General features: G+C 46.9%; 1 protein-coding gene across 4 annotated transcripts in view; it reads right to left on the reverse strand.

Annotated features, from left to right (window-relative positions):
• Positions 1-2,515: 2,515 nt before the first annotated feature.
• LOC106581306 (SPRY domain-containing SOCS box protein 4) overlaps positions 2,516-12,894 on the reverse strand; it is a 45,288-nt gene continuing 34,909 nt past the window's right edge. For all 4 annotated transcript variants that reach the window (XM_014163273.2, XM_014163270.2, XM_014163269.2 and 1 more), the window contains 2 exons: positions 10,926-11,795; positions 2,516-3,185 (listed from right to left, as the gene is read on the reverse strand). In XM_014163273.2, the coding sequence (XP_014018748.1) occupies positions 3,058-3,185; positions 10,926-11,634 (837 nt within the window). In that variant the 5' untranslated portion in view covers positions 11,635-11,795 and the 3' untranslated portion in view covers positions 2,516-3,057. The remainder of the gene's footprint in view (positions 3,186-10,925; positions 11,796-12,894) is intronic.

The raw sequence follows: 12,894 nt of genomic DNA on the forward strand, positions 1-12,894 counted from the left end.
ACAGCTCTGGGAAGACCAGATGCCACGCTGCTAACCTTTATTTGGACGCCTCTATTAGTGTTAGTGGTCCTGGAAACCGATCCAGTCACTATTACGAGCCAGTCCTCCCAAGTTAAGCTGCCACCAACTTCCTGTTGTGTGTGTCCTGTCTACAGAACTGACTATGGGGAGTCTACCCGTTGTTTAAAGATCATTCAAATAGGTCAAAGAGAAAAGTTTAGCTTTGAGAAGTCAAGCACTCATTCATTTGATCTGCCTTGGAGAGATAGACACAGAGCCAGAACTTTTACACCACGCTCTGCAGAAGAAAATAACTCTAAACGAGTATACATTTCATCTTCATGCAAGACAGCAGCCCTTCAACCGCTACAGTTCTCCCCCCACCTCCGTCCTACATGTCACTCACTACAGGATGAGAGGGAGGTAAAGGAGGGAGAGGAGGAATGTTGATGGGACATCATGGAGTGTGAATAGACAGGTGAGGGGAGAGTATACCTGTCATTATGAAAGTGATGGAAAGAACAGGCATAAGAGGAAAAGGAGAGGAGAATGCAGACAGTAATAATATGGATGCTGGAAAGCTGCTTGGAGAGGGTGAGTAGTGGGGCGAAATAAATTGGTTGAGTAGGGAGAGGGAAGTTAACAAAGGAGAGAGCCAATAGCCACCGTTGTAAGATTATACCCCTGGATAGATCAGAGCTCAATTGTAATTATAGTAGTGCAGCTGCCACAACACACTCAAGAAACGGGGTGTATCAACGATAAGCCTCTTTTAAACAGGTCAAACAACTTCTGAGCTTCAGCTTTTATCCTGATTTGATCCTACCTTTCCGCGAGGGAGTAAATTCATTACGGAGTCCATTTCTAATACCTGGTCTTAGCCTCACAAATTGTGGTGTCTGGCATCATGCCCCAAAACTCTTATCCTTTCCTTCAAATCCTCACTTCTCAACCTGCATTTCAGCATGAAAGCCTTTGCCTGAGATCCATGTGGTATAACACCAGCTTATGTACCCTTCTGGTAATGGGCAGGTAACTATGGCCCTGCAAGACCATCCTTACCAAGCCTTCCTAGAGGGAGTAGGATGATTGTAACCATTTAGGGACATATTTCCTTCCCTACAACCGCACTCACCACTTGCATTAAATCATCTCATCATGGCCGCTTGGCGCTCTCTGAAAGAAGTGGGAGAGCACGCACTCATCCTGGTGTGATTTTTCTACAGTATGATCAGAGACAGATTTATGTTGTAAACCACGAAGGGGTTTTTTGAACAGTAAAGCTGCTTTGTCTGAACTGTGATCACAACAGGCTCTGTTCAGCCTGCCTGTCCCATGGGACATAAGGTTCACTAAACATTACTGAGACTAAATATCAAATACAGGCAGCCAACTACAGCATCAGATTTTAAATCACAGTTAGAGAAATTCAATACTATATTTTTGGTTCAAAGGCTTAGTGTGTGAAGGTGCTGGGCAGCATTGCGACTTCCCCTCATTTGGATGACACTGACATGCTGAGGTGACATGACAGTGGGTCCAAATGGAGAAAAAAAACAGCAGTATGTTGGGTTCTGTTTTTTATTTTTTATTCACATTTAAAAAGATGCTCATTGCAGCACATTCCTCGATCAGTCTCTCTCAGCGAGACTTCCTGGTCACTTCCTGTTCGGCAAATAGATCTCAATACAATAGAAAACAAAAACAAATCAGAAATAAACAAAAGCCTCATTCATAAAAAGAGAGAACGTATTTATAAAAGGAATATCACCATCGGGATAAGAACAGAAGGAGTGGAACAAAACAAAGCAGCATATACATTTTTTTAGAAACAGTCTCCTGTGACAGAGGCGTTGTGTGCTTTCTCTGCGCAGGCACATAAACAGTAATAGCGGATTGGCCCTCTGATCAACTTCAATCAGCTTTAACACACACTGACTGACAACATCCCAGGGTATGTCCACAACGGCACCCTATACCGACGTAGTGCACTCCTGATCAGGCTGATCAAACGTAGTGCACTCCTGATCAGGCTGATCAAACGTAGTGCACTCCTGATCAGGCTGATCAAACGTAGTGCACTCCTGATCAGGCTGATCAAACGTAGTGCACTCCTGATCAGGCTGATCAAACGTAGTGCACTCCTGATCAGGCTGATCAAACGTAGTGCACTCCTGATCAGGCTGATCAAACGTAGTGCACTATGTAGGGAATAGGGTGCCATTTTGGACACAGACCAGTCACTCACCCAGACAAAGACCTAATGGAAACCTGGATCCAATGAAGCCCACTGATAAATAGAGACTGCCAGTTGAGAGGAAGGTGTAGTGCAGCAGGGCACTAAAAGATATCAGGGCTGCAGTGTACCCAAACTCAGTGGGGTCAGAGTGGGTCTGACATGCCTCGGGGTGCCTGTTGCAGAGCAAGGCCGACACGCACCAACCCACACATGCATTAAACCTCACCACTCACACTGAAAACAGCCCCTCTGAGCATGAGCGAGTGTTTGCATATGCATGCATTCAAGGATGTTCGCCTGCCTGTGTGTTTTCCATCCTCTAGCTCCCTGTGGCTAGGGGCTGGTGAGTCTCAGTGGAGCCTGCTATAGGCTCTAAATATAAATATCTAGATGTTCCGAGAGCCTTCCAGAGAATCTGTATAGATGTACAGTAACTATGTATGATGTCTATATGCGTCATCCCCAAACGCCCTGTTCCTCCAGGCACATATTCTAGAAGCACTATAGACCCATATACCCAATGAGAAGCCAGCATCATAGCCCAACACTTCTGCTACAGTCCAGACTGAAGCCCATCCCCCTCCTTTCGTTAATCCTCCCTCTGTCCATCATCCATCACAGCAGTGAGCAAATTTAAAAAACAAATTAAAAACAGACAAATCCTAAAAAGAAACTCCTTCATAGGCTTCCTCCCGTCCATCATCATTATCCTCAGTAGATGTCCAATGGTTCAGGGTTACATTTCTGGGGGTCGACTGTAGTGAAATGTAGCTGCCGTCAAGCAGTCAGTCGTCCGTTGTCCTGGTGAGTGTGTGGGGTCACTGGTACTGGAGGTAGTTCTTCAGGGTCTCTGGCAGAGGGAGGGTGTCTATCTGGTTGAGTCGGTCCCGCCCCAGAGCCAGCCTGGCCACTCGCCTGCACAGGTCCATCAGGGGGAGGGGCTCCGCTGTGACAGACAGGAGAGAGGACATTAAAAAAAAGGAATGTTTACATACATTTACAGATTTAATAGATGCTATTTCAGAGTGAATGGCAAGGAGTGCATGTAATATTGGTGTAGACTAAGCAATATGATATCATTCTCAGAAGGGCTTTTAAGTGCATTTGTTTGTGTCAGAGATCTTCCCACACAGAGAAACTTTGATAATGAGAATGCCCTTCATGGACGTCAGCTTGACCGGTCCACCTGCCGTGACCATCTGTTTGTACTGGACTTACAGAGCAGACACTCTCCTGAGCACTGTGTGAAGGTGATGCTCAGGGGCTCGCCACACACAGTCTCCCTCACTAAAGTACACACAAATCTGCAGTCACTGGCCACATGGCTTGGAATAGACAGAGTGGATGGTGTCAAGGGGGACCCTAGGGAATCCTCTAAATGGACTGGTGCCCTTGTAGCTACGTGACCACTAGACAACACACAGCAAAATATATTAGACACACACTGACATTGGACTCTCCTGTATTATACACTAAGATGTTTCCATGGGAAGGATGTGATACAAAAGCAGGCTTGCTGGCAGGCTGGCTTTTGACATGATCTATTTCACCATATAATGAATGTTCTTAACTAACAAAGATCCAAAAGAAACGTGCAAAGTGATGATTGAGTCAACTTCCAAGAAACTACCGTAAAACATAGGCCTTAGACACACGCAGACAAATACACACACACACTTCCAGATGTCGACTTACAGGATCCGGCCTGCCTATCTGACTCACTAACAGGCTAAACAGGTCACATGGTCACAGCCTACATCTCACTTGCTGCGCAGACAGAGGGATTGTGGGAGATGGATGGATGTAATCTCCTGTCTGCATGTTTCTCCTGCTTGTCTGACTCCATGGTTATATGGGCCTAAGACAGTCATAGGGCCTAAGACAGTCATAGGGCCTAAGACAGTTGGGCACCACCTGGAGGATGTAAAATCTACAATTCCTGTTAGAGAGCCTGGATATATTAGGTGACCTCTGATGAACTCAGTAGTGAAAGGTAGTTCTCACCACGTGCACACACATGGTTCACACACTGGTGTGTCATTACCTAGGCTTATTAAAGCAATATGATCATCTCACTGCAGCCGTGTGTCAGGAACACACACACAAACAAAGAAAGCCTATTAACATGGAGAGCCATAGTTGAGTCAATTGAGAGGAACATTAACATAGCATGTTATTCAGTGGAGCTATGGAAATTGCATAGGAGGGATGATGATAATTATGATGATGCTGCTTCCTGGAAACTGTCCAATCGCCCAGCTGGTGTGCCCTCTCCCTGCGTTGCCACCAGCGACTAGTGGTCCCATCAAACAGCGGGAATCTGAGCAGGAGCCTGCTAATGTCTGCTGTCAATCAACAGTCTGGCTGAGCTATCAGACTCCACACTGCTCCGGTGAATGTAGGTGTGTGGGTGTGTTTGCAGGTTGAGGACTCATGTGTGAGCATGGAGAAACCTGTACGGTAAGCATCTCTTGGGTATCATGCTTAGCTTGAAATAGTCTTCACAAAGAAAGAGACAAAAGGGAGAGGTAGGGGAGAATAACAGCTACATGTTGGTCAGTAGTCTACGCAGCAGCATGTCTGCCTTGGCTTGCTGAACTGCATGCCATGTGGGTTCATAAAGACCCAAATTACACTTCAAAACATGGGATGAAAGCAAACAGGACAGGGTGATATTAAGTATTAATGGAAGCAAATTAGCTGGAAGTGGTTCAGTTAAATGGAATAGAAAGTAAAAGCAAGCGAGCCACTTTCTCTCATCTCTCCATCCCTCTCCTATCCCGTTTATGTCCATCCATCCATCTTTCTCTCCCCTGACTCAGTCCCCCTCTCCCCCACTGCTCTGTTAATAATGGTGAGATACAGGTTTGTGTCAGTAAAGCAGATATGATGCTGTCTGGGTCTGTCTGTCTGATTCAGGCGTAGTCCAGGGCTATCGTTCTGGGACAATCAGGAGCATGCTCTAGGCCTGTATGTAGACATGCACTCAGGTGGAAACACAGAGGTCGGGCACTGATGTTGGATGATTAGGCCTGGCTTTCAGTTGGCGTTCCAATTCATCGCAAATGTGTTCGATGGGGTTGAGGTCAGGGCTCTGTGCAGGCCAGTCAAGATCTTCCACACAGATCTCAACAAGCCATTTTTATATGGACCTCGCTTTGTGCACGGAGGCATTGTCATGCTAAAACAGGAAAGGGCCTTCCCCTAACTGGAAGCACAGAATCATCTAGAATGTCATTGTATGCTGTAGAGTTAAGATTCCCTTCACTGGAACTAAGGGGCATAGCCCAAACCATGAAAAACAGCCCCAGATCATTAATCTAAACTTTAAAGTTGGCCCTACGCATTGGGGTACGTAGCGATCTCCTGGCATCCGCTAAACCCTGATTCGCCCATCAAACTGCCAGATGGTGAAGCATGATTCATCACTCCAGAGAAAGCGTTTCCACAGCTCCAGAGTCCAATGGCGGCAAGCTTTACACCACTCCAGCGGACACTTGATTTTAGGCTTGTATGCGGCTGCTCGGCCATGGAAATCCATTTCCTGAAGCTCCCGACAAACAGTTCTTGTTGTTGCTCAGACATTTCCGCTTCAAAATAACAGCACTTACAGTTGACTGGGGCAGCTCTAACAGGCCAGAAATTTGACGAACTGACTTGTTGGAAAGGTGGCATCCTATGACGGTGCCACGTTGAAAGTCGCTGGATTTTATTCACCCGTCAGCAACGGGTTTGGCTGAACTACCCGAATTCGTTAATTTGAAGGAGTATCACACACACACACACACACACACACACACACACACACGTACGTATCTTGATCCTGCTGTCCCAATTTCTTCTCGTGCTCTCCCCATCTTTGTTTCGGATCAATCTCTCCCGCCATCTCTCGTTTCCTCTCAGACTCAGTCTTTGTGTGCAACCAGGAGAGATGCCAATTGACCTGCTGTCAGGATATTCAGTGTGGACTTGTTGATTCCAGACTCAGAGCTTATCTAATCAATATGGAGAACTGTGCCAGTGGAGATGGATAACATCTCAAACTGTGCACCAGTTCCAATGACCACCTCATGATTGGGAGTGGGAGCGTGTGTGTGTCAGATGTAAAATATATAAAAAGACCGACTTATTATGGCAAGTAGTGTGTGTGCGTGTCACACAAATGTATAAAATGACCATCTTGTGACAAGACGTGTGTGTGACGTCAATGTATAAAATGAGCAGCGAGAGAAAGAAAGAGAACATCACAAGGAGAGAGAGAAATAACGAATGGAAACAGCAGTGAGGAAGAGAGTGAGAGCAAGAGAAAGGGCAAGCCTCAGCCTCTCTCAAATTGGAAAAGTCAGTGTCCAAATTGAATCGCTGACTTCAGCTGAATCCAATTGCTCACTGAACTAACGGACACCAGTCGTCCGTTGGCGCTTTATTACCAGACAGAACCAAATGTCCCAGCCACTGATCCCCAGACAGAAGCAAAGGATCCAGTCTGTTTAGCCACTGAACCCCAGACAGAAGCAAATGATCCAGCCACTGATCCCCAGACAGAAGCAAAGGATCCAGTCCGTTTAGCCACTGATCCCCAGACAGAAGCAAATGATCCAGTCCGTTTAGCCACTGATCCCCAGACAGAAGCAAATGATCCAGTCCGTTTAGCCACTGATCCCCAGACAGAAGCAAATGATCCAGTCCGTTTAGCCACTGATCCCCAGACAGAAGCAAATGATCCAGCCCATTTAGCCACTGATCCCCAGACAGAAGCAAATGATCCAGTCCATTTAGCCACTGACCCCTGCAGTGCCCCTATACACTCGGGTCCTCAGCATAATAAAGCCTGCTATACCTCTGCAAGACATTGAGTACGGTTACATGCACACAACACCATTATTATGGATAGTCAGATTAATATAATAGTTTGTTTAAAACGTTTATATACTTTGCAAGAATAACTATTTCCCTAATAATCCTGTTCATATGGACACATCTGAAAATCACCAATCAAAATAAGCGTTCTACCACAGTGACAATGTTATTTTTGCGAAGCCTATTAGATTCAGAGTTCGGACATATAAAGTTTGTATCTGAAAACTATTTCTAAGACGCATACTTTCAGTTTTTCCAAACTCACTTCACTCGTGCATAAGAGGGAGACTTGCAATACCCGGTGCTGGCACATGTGCAGATCAAATACACCACTGGAACGCTGATTAAGCGGTTTACGTGTCCTAATAATTCGAAAGACCGTTTAAAATCGCTGTATGCTTACACTAAACCAATTCAGATAAGCCAGAGTAAGGTGTTTATGTGAATATTACCATGCTCGGCCTGCTGACATAATCAGTTTAATATCGAATTATTAGTGTTCAAGTAAACGTACTCACCGTCTGTGAATCTATCCTCCACACTAATCAGGAGACTTACAGCCGAGTTTCATGGCTCCAAACAAGAGGAGCCTCCATTCACAGCCAAAATGATCCAGTCCCAGCCAACACACCATCCCCAGCCTAAATCTCCCTCCCCAAGCCAGCACTTGCTGTACCGTCTCCTCTCCCCATTCAGCTAAACGGTTTCTACGGCAACTCCCCTCCATGATCAGAAGTGTAAATATTGAAGCAGGGATTTGAGGGTAAACGAAAGAGTGGGAGTGAGTGAGAAAGAGATATCGGGGAGAGAAAGAAAGAGCCAGCATGAAATGGTGTGCATTTGTAACAGGTTTGCAAAGTGCTCACCTCTTGTTATTCTCTTGTTAAGCTCTGAATGACTTTGGCTGCTGGTAGCCTCCCTATGGCTGTAGTGTTGTGTTGTGCCATTTTGGTATGTGAAGAACAGTGCTATTAGAATATAGCTAGCAGGACAGCCTGATCCCCACTCTCCTATTGTTTTCTATTTACAGGCTTTAGGGAGCAACAGAAACACTAAAGAAATCGATAAAGCTTCCATCAGTGTGAAAGTCGTGTGGAGAAGAAACTATGTGTTTGCTGAGAAATACAGGATCAGAGGATTGCATTAACTGTGTTAAGGGACAATTTGAGAAAGTGATGGAAAAGTGGAGGGACATCTCTTCACGTGGTTTTATTGCAAGAGAAGACTCCTTTAACACAGTGCTTCTAAAACAGAAACATGGAGAAGCTACCTTGGGGAATACGAGCCAATGCCTAGCATACTCATATACTGTCTGCATTTTCCTGTGCGTTACATGGGGATGTTGCCCCATTTCCAAAGCATAATTAAGCAATAAGGCCAGAGGGGGTGTGGTAAGGGCTGTTCTCAGTCACAAACCCCTGAGGTGCCTTATTACTATTATAAACTGATTACTAAGATAAATAGTATTTATGCATCAGACCAGTGGTATATTGTCTGACATACCTCCGGCTGAAGTGCTGTTTCAGCCATAACAGCATCCAGTACCCAAACTACCCAATTTATAATATACCATGGTTTCCTCTGGAGCATTCCTACAAAACAAATAAATACTCTTAACATCAGTGCAGAGAGCAGATGACACACACAGGATCCCTACATAATGAGGCTACAGAGTTGTGACAGAGCAGGGACATGGGCTGGACAGAGTTATGCTTCCATTAGCTGCTTCTCTTACATTATAAAACTACATTCCCTTAACTTTCCTCCATCTTCATTTAGTTTGGGAAACCACAGCAGAGGGGAGAGAGAGCTGGAGAAATAGAGGAGAGAGAAATAGAAGGGGGGAGAGTGAGACAACCCCATGCCCTATAATAAAACAACACTAAAACCCCTCCTTTGTCCTCTTGAAAGTAAACCAGTTGATGAAGAATAGGGCTTGTGTTCCAATGGGCTATAGAATAATGCATTAATGTCACATGTTCCACACAAACAGCCCAGTGTGTTGGTCTGTGAGATAGAGACAAGAAAACCATGCATCAGAGGGTGACTGTATGGGGTGCAATACACACACACACACACCTTCCTTCGCAAGGCGAGACACTGAGCTCCGCGGCACACTGGGACTGCCTCCAGAATTACTCCACTCCTGGCTCCCTTCCGTGAACTCACACACAAACACCTACCTTGCAGCCATGAAAATGTAGTTAATGTCTGACTGTCTAAGGGGGGGATTGACTGAGGAGAGAGCTTAGGCTGCTTCCTATGGGTAAAGACGTCTTTTTATAGATCAGAGCCGAGAAACACACACCAGCAGGCCCTCCCTCACTTTCTCTCCACAGTAGCAGAGGCAGTCACTCCACACAGAACTGTATACAGTCTATAAAACACTATCAGCTAGTCTCTCTGTACTGACATGCCACTGATTAGTGGACTGGAGGCTATTGGTTGACAGAAACCAGTGGCCAACTCTAGCTCCTACTCCAACACAGCTGATGCAGCTAATCTAGGTCCTGATGAGCAGCTGATTGGTAGAATCTCAGTATCCAGCAGGTCTGCAGGAGGAGGGTAAAGCCAACACTGGTATACAGCATCTCCATGCGCAGACTGTCACTACTACAGTATTATTCAGAAAGAGTCTCTGGGACTAACCTAGTGAGGAAACAGTCACTTACTGTCTGTCAACACACAGCCTCATCGTCTCCAGTCCTTTATGTCCAAAACCCATGACTGACTGACACAGATGATTAAATCCAAATGTCTTTCTCCTTCAACCTTTTTCAGCAGTTTTCTCCAGTGGTTAGCGTCAGGGAGGACTATTCTGGACTGATGTGCAGTGTGCTTCTCTGACACCTTCCTGGGTGTCGTAGCTTCACCCAGGTGGGTGCTACACATCGGTAGTGGAGGGGTTCTACCCATGGAGTCTGACTTCAGAGAGTACTACTGAGAAGCGCTGCTTCAGCGACAGCGAGGGCACCCTGATGAATGGCTCTAGACCAATCTGAAACCCCCTGGATGTGACCCCCCCTCCATTTCATCTCTGAACTGCCTCTACTCTAGCCTTCTCCTCGCACTGACTACTCAAGCCATTAACTAACTACCCTGCCTGCCATGAGTCCATCAACTACTGTTTTACAAAACTGCATTTTTTTGTTTTGTTGTTGCTTAAAGTGCTTTGAAATTGTAATGAAAAGCGCTATAAGTTAAATGTATTATTATTAACCTTCATCACTCTCCATCTCACTCCCTCCCTTCCCCCCATTCTCTTTTCTTCCTCCAGCTCTGTCCCTCCATCTCTCCATCCCTCCCACTGGTCATATTCATGTGCTCTGCGCATGTCGATTCATCAGAAATCTCCCCTGGGCGAGAGGCTGCCTCAGCACTTCTAAAATAAGCCGCAGCTCCAAACACAATATAATTGTGCTGTTCAACATTTCCTACAGACGCCTCCCTCGTCCCGCCTGCCTCCCCTCATCTACACAGTAAACAATGAAAAGCAAGCGCTCCGACTTGGTTTTATATTTAGAGAGATGGGGAGAGTATGGGTGTATGAGTCACTGGGTTTTGACATTGTGCTATATTGTTTTCTAAACAAGAGCCAGAGAGAAAGGAAAGTAAGCGCCATCAAGGCATAATGCAGCATTGACTTGCTGATATTATAGTTGCTTTGAGCTTCTGTATTAAAGAATACATAGCCTTGTCGGAGTACGCTATGCTGACTGAGGTATGCAAAACCACAGCAAACCCCACAATATAATGTAGACAGAACAAACACACAGAGAGAGAGACAGAGGTTTCCCACTGTAAAACCATAAGGACATTGACTTACGATCCAGTCCATTGATGTAACGGATGGAGACCTCACAGTGTCCCCACACGGCGCTGACGATGGGGTACAGCCTCCTGCCCTTTAACCCTCTGAAGGCCACGCCCAGGTACTGGCCGTCCACCATGAAGCTGAGCGAGCCTTCGTCCATGTCCAGCACCACCAGCAGGGCGTCTGGCAGAACAAATGACTCGTCTGCCTCCAGGAAACACGGGTATGTTGGTGCCGAGGTGGAGGCCGGCCGGTTCTTACTGTCGTGGTAGAGTCTGTTCCGGCCCAAGTCCCAGCCCCACGACTCACAGTCAGAACCCACCAGGGCCGTGTAACCCACAGAGTGTAGAAGAGCATCAGCCGTGCCCACCCCTACGACAGCGTGTGTTCCTCGTTGTCTCGCCGGCCAGTGGATCCTCCAGACATGGAGCCCCCGTGTGTAGCCCACCTGGCCGCGGATGCAGTCGGTGCTCTGGGCCACCGGGTGGCGGTGGAAGGTCAGCTTGTCGTCCTCCTTGACAAAGACGTTGAGCGAGCGGTCCTCTGGGTTCCAGGCGTGGTGGAGCTGCAGGTCAGAGGTCGCAGGGGGCATGTCCAGAAGCAGGTCCAGACGAGGAGGCCGGCAGAAGTCTGGACCCTGCAGCTCACGGCGGACCGGCCGGTATGAAGGCTCACCCCGTGCGTCCACTGACTTGATGCTGCCCGAGATCTTCTGACCCATCGCTGCAAAGGGGGATGGAGGGAGAGGGGGATGGAGGGCGGAGTGAGGGTGGTATGGGGCTTCCCGCCGTTACCTCATGGACGCTGTGGCCAGAAGAGCAGTCGTCCCAGGTTGAGAGACTCACAGAGACACTCAGTCCACTGTCAGAGGAAACTGCTCAACTAGAGGGGAGACAAAAAGAGGGAAACATTACTTGATTTTATCATGACATTCTCACTTTCCCAAACTCATGTTACACACAGCAGCTGTGCAAAGACAAAAAAAAAATAATGCCCTTTTAATCACATCGAAATTTAACTCTCAAACAGACAGGCTAATGCAGCTGCAAAAGGCTTCCTTCACCCAAAATAAAAACACAGCGCGTCAAAAGAGTAGAGGGGGAGGGGAGGAAGACACGAAAGAAAGATGTACCAGTCTGAAACAGCCTCCCGTTGCCCTGTGGTTCCTACCAGCCCTCTGGAAGAAGAGGGGGGACCTCTGAGCAACAAAGAGGGAGGATGAACTCTTCTCTTCCACTGACATTCCTCTTCTACCTCCTCAGTTAGCAGCCTCACACTCCAAGGGCACAACTGCTACAGATGTGTGTGTGTGTGTGTGTGTGTGTGTGTGTGTGTGTGTGTGTGTGTGTGTGTGTGTGTGAGTCAGTGTCAAACCAGACATGAACTTTCACAAGCTACACACCAAACAAGAGGAGACTGCCCCACCACCCCAGAAACGTAGTCACTCAACCACACACTTACCAGATACTGAACAGAGAGGACCATACATTGTATAACGAAACACACCATGACAAACGTGGGGTCACTCACATGCACACAATGAAAAGGCCTGTGTGTGTTCTTAAAAAGGAAGGATGTTCTAGATGGAACACTACCATTCCTCTGGGTGGAGACTAAACAAGATCAAAACGATTTGAGAAATCATTCCACAAAGATGTCAAAACAGTCAGTTACCGTGCCACAGATTTTACATGACTCTCTCTGGCACAGTCACCCTGTCACTACAAACCCACTGACTTCCACCTGTTCCCAAATGTCCCGTTTCAAATACTCCCTCCCTGTTTGAGGAAAGAGACCCACTCCACTTACAGAGAACAGAGAAAGAGAACACTTAACTGGCAACCTGCACCTCCCTGAGGGAGCTGAGCTGCTGCTGGGACACAATGGAGGGAAGAGGTCACACTCAACCCAAACACCAGGGGAGACAGAGGTGGTGAGGCAGAGGTGGTGAGGCAGAGGAGGCAAGCCAGGTCCAGATTTA

This window comes from Salmo salar, chromosome ssa20, assembly GCF_905237065.1.
Source record: "Salmo salar chromosome ssa20, Ssal_v3.1, whole genome shotgun sequence".
Taxonomy (NCBI): Eukaryota; Metazoa; Chordata; class Actinopteri; order Salmoniformes; family Salmonidae; genus Salmo; species Salmo salar.